The sequence below is a fragment of the Chlorocebus sabaeus genome, chromosome 23 (genome assembly GCF_047675955.1).
Source record: "Chlorocebus sabaeus isolate Y175 chromosome 23, mChlSab1.0.hap1, whole genome shotgun sequence".
NCBI classification, from domain to species: Eukaryota; Metazoa; Chordata; class Mammalia; order Primates; family Cercopithecidae; genus Chlorocebus; species Chlorocebus sabaeus.
Genome location: NC_132926.1, coordinates 5,794,654 through 5,802,765, shown reverse-complemented (window position 1 = coordinate 5,802,765; position 8,112 = coordinate 5,794,654). Strand labels below are relative to the sequence as shown.

Sequence of the window (8,112 nt, the reverse complement as noted above, 5' to 3'; positions counted from 1 at the left end):
CAAGCAGCCCAGGGTTCCTGGCGAGCTTCTGTAGAGGTGAGAGGAACTGCCGTGTGGGAAACGGGCAGAGAGCAATCAGGAAGAGGCCGGGGGCCGTGCCTAGAAGAGCATGTGAATGTAGCACTTGCTGAAGGTGGGATGGCCTCTCAGCCCCGGTAGAGGTGCTTTTCGCTGGGGCAGCCCCAGGGTTTGGCTGACAGCAGAAAATACAAAATCATCAGAGAAGTAAAATACCTTTGTTTTATTAGGTACACATTATATATAAAAACCACCTACCCTGAAAACAGCAGGTTCTGGCTTTTCCATGAACCCCCAGACGAATATAAATTGGAGCCTCTGAGAACAGTTCCTTCCCCAGAGCGGGGAGTGTGCGTGTGTGTGTGTGCGTGTGTAACCTTCTGATTCCATGGGACCTGGCCAGCGCCTCTGGAGCCACACAGCCCTCCTTGCCTTACACCCTGACTCCAGCTTCACTGGTCCGGGGCAGGCCTCAGCCTGGGGCAGCTGTGATGTAAACCAGTCACTCAACCTCCATCTTACTCTTCTGCAGAGAATCAAGGAAGTCTTGCCACTCTGCTGGGTAAAAGCGTTTATAGACATTGATCTTATTCCGAATCTGTTTTGGAGTATCTTGATAGTAATTCTTCTCATCACGGGCCATGGCCTAAGAAAGGAGAAGGGCTACTTTAAGAGAGGGCTAGACAGGCAAAGGCTGAAATCTTAGCTCATCCTCAATTAGGCAAGCCACTTGCTATCTACCCCTGAGGTCCAGAATCCTAACCTCAAAGGCTGTGGTGCACCAGGCACAGCGGCTCACGCCTGTACTCCCAACACTCTGGGAGACCGAGGTGGGAGGATCTCTTGAGCCCAGGAGTTCCAGGCCACCCTGGGCAACATAGTGAGACCCTGTCTCTCCAAAAACAATAAATTAACCATCCTGTGGGCCCAACTACTTGGGAGGCTGAGGCAGGAGGACTGTTTCAGCCTGGGAGGTTGAGGCTGTGGTGAGCCATGATCACACCACTGTACTGCACTCCACCCTGGGTGACAGAGTGAGACTCTGTCTCAAAAAAAGACCAGGAAGGCCTGAGAGTCCAGTGGGCCAGGGAGGAGCTGGGGCCAGCTGAGGAGCTCATGACGCATCATAACCAACTAATCCCACCTGGACCCAAGGCTCCATTGTTTGTAGCCGGATCTTTCCACTGTTAAGGAAGCCAAAAATAGACTTCCAGCCTGGGTGACAGAGTGAGATTCTGTCTCAAAAACAAAAACGCACCAAAAAACACCATATGCAAGCAAAACATTTATTTGTGAGACAGGAACCAAGGCCACTCAGTCTATCCTTGCCTTAAGCATTCGTTCAAGTTAGGTCCCTGTCAGTAGGATCCATTTCCTAGAGTCTCTTTTTCCTCCCTTTCTTTGCACTGTTTCAGAAAACAGGTGCTGCACAAGCAGATCAAGCCGCGAATGGTCCGGGGCACCTTCCCAGCCAGCCCACGTGGCCTCAGCCGGCTCACCTTATAGTCCTCCCCGTGGTTCTCCACCATGTAGTGTACGTAGTCAATGAGGTCTCGAGACAGAGTATTTCCTTTCTTTTCTGGAAGGCTGGCTTCTGCCTCCAGGTCTGGATGATGAGAGAAGCGGGGAAACAGGGAATGAGGCTTTGCTTTCTGGGTTCTTTGAGCTGTCCAGTCACCCCTTCCCCCACTCCCAAGCCACAAGACCCACCACACCAACCACCTGGGGGTCTTTGCCTCCCCATTCCCCAATTCACTGCTGGAACCTTCTTCAGCCTCTTAGATCCCAGACTCTGTCTCCTATGACCCAATCATCTACCAGTATGGCAACTTTTGGAAAGGGAAGTCACTTCTCTCCGGGCCTCAGGTGGATTTACAAGGAAGGTAACAAACTAATAACCTCTACTTAGTGGCAGGTCTCAGGATAGAGATGAAGGCACATACCTGCCACAGGACAGGGCTCCCTTCCAGCTATAAGCCTCTCAAAGAAGCTCTTGATGTATTATTGCAACACATGAAATCGGACGGTCTAAATACGTGAGATCTAGAGCTTCCAGGTCTAGGGCCTGAAGCTGGGCCCCGGCACCTTACTAGTGCTCCATGGGAGAGAAAAAGCCAGGATGTGGAGCCAACTAATGGCTTCATTTTTAAAACAGGCAGGCAAATCCTACTCCATTTCTCATCTGAGAGAAAGAGCTACCTCAGAGAAAGGAAGTAGGCAAATAATATCCAGGGGTTAGGTCCTATTGTATATAAAATTATCTTTGACATGGTTGCCAGGGGTCGGAGGTAGGGGAAGACGGGGAGTTGTTTAATGGGTACAGTTTGAGTTTTGCAAAATGAAAGGTTATAGGGACCTGTTGCACAACAAAGTGAGTATATTTGACTGAACAGTACACTCAAAAATGGTTAGGATTGTGACTTTTATGTACTTTTTAACCACAATTTAAAATTTTTAAAAATATTTCCCTTTGACTACAGTAAGTGCACATGGCTTTGTTTATACAATCCTGTGCAGTAATTCTCATGAGAACCACTGAGATAAAGACAGGAACTCAAGGAATTCTGTATCAAATGCCTGGCCATTCAAATCCTTTATCTTTAGGGGAGCTGCTTAAACTGCCTGACAAGTAAGGGGAAGGATGAATGAAGAATTCTAGAGTATTCCCACTTTCCTGTAGGGTTTACTCTCCTCTGTTTTAGCATTCACTGTCTATAGCCTTAATATATGTAAAATCGATTTTGTCATTGGAAACATTTATTGAGATGGTGGAATCCCTGAAAATCAGTTCATCCTTAAATTCATGATAAGCCACACACATGCCTGAGATTTACTAGTTTCTCTTCTATTCTCCCAGGCACCTAGCTACATCCTCCCTGAACATCTCTGACCTTAGTTCACACAGTAAGGTCAGGGTTTAGTCAGTACAATGAAAAATGACCCAGCCAGGACACAGTCCTAACTCTGTGAACTTTGAACCAGCTCACTTCTTCCCTCTGAAACTTGGTTTCTCCATCTGCAAAACGAGAACATCTTAGGGCCCTTCCCAGTTTCCCACAGTGCAGGACAGTGACCTAAAGGAATATATGGACCAAACCCACCATTCAGCACATAGGGCTTCCGCACAAGCTCCTTAGGCCTCTCCTCTATGTCCACCTCCATGGCCTTCACCTGCAGAGAACAGAGTCCTTGAGACCAGAAGGATCTTTGATGAGGGAAAGTTATAGACTCCTGCTTATCCCAACACAACTACCAACCCATAAGAATCCCTGCCAAAGGTTAGGCAGAAGTAGGTAACAATGAGAACTAATGCCCTGGAGGCTTTTTTTCTCTCTCTTTTTGAGACAGAGTCTCATTCTGTTGCCCAGGTTCCAATGCAGTTGGCGCGATCTTGGTTGACTGCAACCTCCCGGGGGTTTCAAGTGATCTCCTGCCTCAGCCTCCCAAGTAGCTGGGATTACAATTGTGCACCATGCCCAGCTAAATTTCGTGTTTTTAGTACAGATGGGTTTTTGCCATGTTGGCCAGGTCGGTCTCAAACTCCTGGCCTCAAGTAATGGGTCTGTGCCTTTTACCCCCAACATAACCTTGGTGACAAGAACTTTGTGTTTTGTTCTCTACTAAATCCCCAGGGTGCTTAGGATGTGACATGTTCTCAATAAGTAGTTAACCTAATGAATGGGTTTGCTGAATGCATTTGTCCCATTGCCTTAGGCAAGTTTCTTTTTATTCTTTCATGCCAGAGGAAAAATGGCACTGCCATTTCTTGAATAAATGTGAGGCTACAGCCACACGGGTTAGATAATCCCTAAGGCAAGGAGTGTTATACCCATTTTATAGATAGGCAGAGAAAGATGAATTGCTTGCTTTTCTTTTGGGAATCTAGATTCTTTTAATAGTTGAAGCCTCCAGGGGGCCAGGTGGATCACTTGAGGCCCAGCCTGGCCAACATGGCGAAACCCTGTCTCTACTAAAAAGACAAAAATTAGCCGGGTGTGGTGGCACACGCTTGTAACCCCAGCTACTTGGGACGCTGAGGTGGGACATCGCTTGAACCCGGGGAGCAGACTGCCGTCAGGGAAGCCTAGGGAAGCCTCAGACCAAGGATGATAGAACAACAAAGAAAAGGTGTAAAGATCTCCAACACTTACGCAGTACTAATTAGCAAAGTTAAGGGTAGAAAAAGATACATTAAGGAAAATACCGTTGAGATGCCAATGGGTTAATTTCAGAGAAAAAAGACCGAGTAGAGAGGGTGTGGGGAATGTGTGCAGGGGGAGTGTGATGAAGGTCGTAAAGAGACCCGTGATCACCGTCAGTTCCAACTGTGGGGAGGTCGAAAACTCGGGAAGGGCCTGAGGGAAGGTATGGGCAGTACCCAGTTCTGAAACCTAGGTCAGTATAGCGGGGGAAGAGTAAAGAAGACAAGGACCGAGACCCTGCCATGTCAGTACCTTTCTCTTACGGAGGGGCACCGCCCTGTTGGGGTCCACAGCCAACCCCATCTCGGCCAGGTTCTGCCGCACCGATTTAGCGTGGTCCCAGGCATGTCGGATGTGGGAGCTACGGGCAAAGAGAGACATCGCGGATCCGTCATCTCGCGGACCCTCCCGGCCAAGGCCCACCGCCACCCGGAACCCCAGTCCCCTCACCATTCGATCCGCGGCGCTGCCTTCCGTCGAGCATTCCGGTTCAGACGCTTTCGGTTGACATTGTAACCAAACTTCTGCCTCCGGGTTTTGCCCTTGGCCTTAGGCATCGCGCTGACCAAGGCACCAGCAGCTCAAAGTGCCTCTTACTCTCAGACCTCGTGTAACAAACTCCTTCCGGAAGGCGTGCACAAGCCTTTGCGGGCATTTGGGGAAACGTAGTCCTTTCGTAGCGCTACCGTTCTGAGCCTAGGACTCCCAGGATGCAACGAGCACCTGCGCCTGCGTACAACGCTCAATCTATTCGTTTCCCCGCCCCTTTCGTGACCTTTACCGGGAGGCAGAGCTCGGTGTCCCTAATTTCTCGTGCTGCTGTGGCCCGGACATGGCAACTCCCGGCCCTGTGATTCCGGAGGTTCCCTTTGAACCATCGAAGCCTCCAGTCATTGAAGGGCTTAGCCCCACTGTTTACAGGGATCCAGAGACTTTCAAGGAAAAGTTCCTTCGCAAGACCCGCGAGAACCCGGTGGTACCCATAGGTAAGTGGGTGCTGTAGGAACTGCGCAAGGAGAGGAGAGTGATGTCGGAGGGAAGGAAGTAGAGGAGGACCAGAGCGCTAGCGGGGAGCGGAATGAGAGCGGACCAGAGAAGTAACGAGGGGGCGGGGCGGTGAGGGGCGAAACTGATTGGAGCGGCAGCAGCGAGTTTAGGGGGCGGGATTTGGGGCCTAGGATTGGGAGGACTCTGTGACGAGGAGGACCTCACCTCGACCTACCCTCTCCGCCCTACCTCTGCTGTGATCCAGAGATCTTGGCTTTGGGGAAGCTAGACCTAAAGCGGAGAATGACCTGCGGGGCCCGACCTGCTGTTTCCCAGTTGCTTTGTCCCCTCCTCAGGTTGCCTGGCCACAGTGGCCGCCCTCACCTACGGCCTCTACTCCTTCTACCGGGGCGACAGCCGGCGCTCTCAGCTCATGATGCGCACCCGGATCGCCGCCCAGGGTTTCACGGTCACAGCCCTCTTGCTGGGTCTAGCTGTCACCGCTATGAAGTCTCGACCCTGAGCCCAAGGTCTGGCCTTGAAAGCTCCGCAGAAATGATTCCAAAACCCAGGAGCAACCACTGGTCCTACCATGGGACTTACTGCCTCCTCTCCTCTGAGAGGCCCATGTGTCGTTGGGGGAGGAAGTGACCCTTTGTGTAACCGTAACTGAAAGTTTTTCAGAAATCCTAGATTCTGTTGTTTGAATGTTACATACCTCTATTTGTGCCACATCTCCCGTCCACTCCCCTGCTTAATAAACTCTTAAAAAACTCTTAAAAATCCACTTGTAGTATGGTGAATTAATTCAGTATCATCCCCATGGTTTTTGGTCTTTGATTTTGGAGGAAACAGACTTTAGACTGGTGTGGCGCTTCGAAATCGTGTAGTCTAGTTATTCCCGAACTTTCCTAGTAACAGCCACCCAGGGCACTTTGAAAGCAGAGATTTGGCCCGATGCGGTGGCTCAGGCCTGTAATCCCAGCACTTTGGGAGGCTGAAGCGGGCGGATCACCTGAGGTCAAGAGTTCAAGACCAGCCTGACCAACATGGAGAAACCCCATCTCTACTAAAAATACAAAATTAGCTGGGCGTGGTGGTGCATGCCTGTAATCCCAGCTACTCGCGAGGCTGAGGCAGGAGAATCACTTGAACCCAGGAGGCGGAGGTTGTGGTGAGCTGAGATCCCGCCATTGCACTCCAGCCTGGACAACAAGAGCAAAACTCCATCTCAAAAAAAAAAAAAAAAAGAATCTCAAGGTCACTCCTTGAGATTCTAGTTCAGTGGGCCTAGAGTAATGCCATTTGAAAAATGCTCTACCCAGCAGTTTTTCAAACTTTCAGTAGGACCACCTTCCTTCAGATGAGGCCTCCCATAGTGAGGTCAGGGACAGAGGGTTCTGCCCTCCACTCCGCCATCAGCTCCTCATCCTGCTCCCACCTCCCAAGAGTCTACGGGGCTCCACTATCTAGACCATCTGGTTTGTTTTTTTGTTTTTTTTTTGAGACAGAGTCTCAGTCTGTCAGCCAGGCTGGAGTGCAGCGGCACAATCTCTGCTCACTGCAACCTTCGGGCTCAAGCAATTCTCCTGCCTCAGCCTTCCGAGTAGCTGGTATTACAGGTGTATGCCACCATTTCCGGCTAATTTGTGTATTTTGTATTTTTAGAAGAATACTCGTGACCTCAGGTAATCCACCTGCCTCGGCCTCCCAGACTGCTGGGATTACAGACGTGAGCCACCATGCCCAGCCTAGACCATCTGGGTCTTGACACAGTATAGAAGAGGAAACAGGCTGAGAAGCAGTCTGGTACAGTGGGAAGAACACAGTCCCAAAGCTCTCCAGCGATTTGTGTATGTAATGTTTGATGGTTCTGGAAGAGGAGGCTGAGGACCTGAGCAAACTCTGGAGGACAGGTGGCCTGTGAGTTCCTCCTTCATGGAAAGTCTCCAACAGGCGTTCCTGGTCTGTGGTCAGCTCTCCTCAAACGCTCTTCCTGTGTGTGATTCTGCTGTTTTCAACACCAGCTTCAAGCTGGCAGAAGGAAAAGGAGTGAAGACACGCCCCTTCCTGAACCCCCCAAGAGTCTAGATCTTAGCGTGGAGGGCTGTACTAGGGCCAGCTAAGTGTCTCACCTCCACCGTGTCCTGTCAGCTTTAAGCCAGAGATGATAGGTGTAGAGCAGTGCACTGTGGTGACTCTTGGCCTCCAGATACAAGACAAGGACATGGAGTGGTGAGGACTGTGACACTTTTCAAGAGGATGACCACTGTTTGTAAGTGTTGGTGTCATGGTGTCCCCCTCCAAAAATGTTGACGTCCTTTTAGTTCGTTAGAATGTGACCTTAAGCTGGGTGCTGTGGCTCATCCCTGTAATCCCAGCACTTTGGGAGACCAAAGTGGGTAAATCGCTTGAGCCCAGGAGCTGGAGCCCAGCCTGGGTGACATGGCAAAGCCCCATCTCTACTAAAAATGCAAAGATTAGCCGAATGTGGTGGCACGTGCCTGTAGTCCCAGCTACCTGAGAGGCTGAGGTGGAATGATCGCCGGACCCAAGGAAGTTGAGGCTGTAGTGAGCCAAGATTGTGCCACTGCACTCCAGCCTCAGTGACAAAGCGAGACCCTGTTTGATAAGAAAAAAAAAAAAAGGACAATTTGGCTACACAGACAGACATACCTATAAGGCAATGTGCAAACAGCCATCTGATGGGGGCAGGATTGCAGTGATGCATCTGCCAGCTAAGGGATGCCTGAGGCTACCAGAAGCCAGAAGCAGGTGGAACAGACCTTTCCCCAGCTCCTTCAGAGGGAGCATGGCTCTGCCACAGCTTGATTTCAGATTTCTGGCCTCAAGAACTATGAGACGATAAACTTCTGTTCTAAGCCACTTAGTTCATGTACCTTCT

At 50.3% G+C, this 8,112-nt stretch overlaps 2 protein-coding genes across 2 annotated transcripts; one reads left to right on the top strand and one right to left on the bottom strand.

Moving 5' to 3' along the window:
• Nucleotides 1-226: 226 nt before the first annotated feature.
• On the bottom strand, nucleotides 227-4,933 carry NOP16 (NOP16 nucleolar protein). Its single transcript, XM_008015370.3, has 5 exons — nucleotides 4,671-4,933; nucleotides 4,473-4,581; nucleotides 3,120-3,189; nucleotides 1,518-1,624; nucleotides 227-664 (listed from the first exon to the last, which is right to left on the bottom strand). Exons 1-5 carry the CDS (start codon nucleotides 4,775-4,777, stop codon nucleotides 521-523), a joined length of 537 nt encoding a protein of 178 aa, XP_008013561.2. The 5' UTR covers nucleotides 4,778-4,933; the 3' UTR covers nucleotides 227-520.
• Nucleotides 4,934-5,052: 119 nt separating this feature from the next.
• HIGD2A (HIG1 hypoxia inducible domain family member 2A) lies at nucleotides 5,053-5,994 on the top strand. Its single transcript, XM_008015369.3, has 2 exons — nucleotides 5,053-5,206; nucleotides 5,564-5,994. Exons 1-2 carry the CDS (start codon nucleotides 5,053-5,055, stop codon nucleotides 5,728-5,730), a joined length of 321 nt encoding a protein of 106 aa, XP_008013560.1. The 3' UTR covers nucleotides 5,731-5,994.
• Nucleotides 5,995-8,112: the final 2,118 nt, after the last annotated feature.

What these genes read in the sequence shown, in the direction of transcription:
- HIGD2A (XM_008015369.3), top strand. Translation starts at nt 5,053, where the DNA reads ATGGCAACTCCCGGCCCTGTGATTCCGGAGGTTCCCTTTGAACCATCG. An exon ending in GAACCCGGTGGTACCCATAG is followed by an intron (nt 5,207 to 5,563) that starts GTAAGTGGGTGC and finishes TCCCCTCCTCAG; the next exon opens with GTTGCCTGGCCACAGTGGCC.
- NOP16 (XM_008015370.3), bottom strand. Translation starts at nt 4,777, where the DNA reads ATGCCTAAGGCCAAGGGCAAAACCCGGAGGCAGAAGTTTGGTTACAAT. An exon ending in GCAGCGCCGCGGATCGAATG is followed by an intron (nt 4,582 to 4,670) that starts GTGAGGGGACTG and finishes CTTTGCCCGTAG; the next exon opens with CTCCCACATCCGACATGCCT. An exon ending in GAAGCCCTATGTGCTGAATG is followed by an intron (nt 1,625 to 3,119) that starts GTGGGTTTGGTC and finishes CTCATCATCCAG; the next exon opens with ACCTGGAGGCAGAAGCCAGC.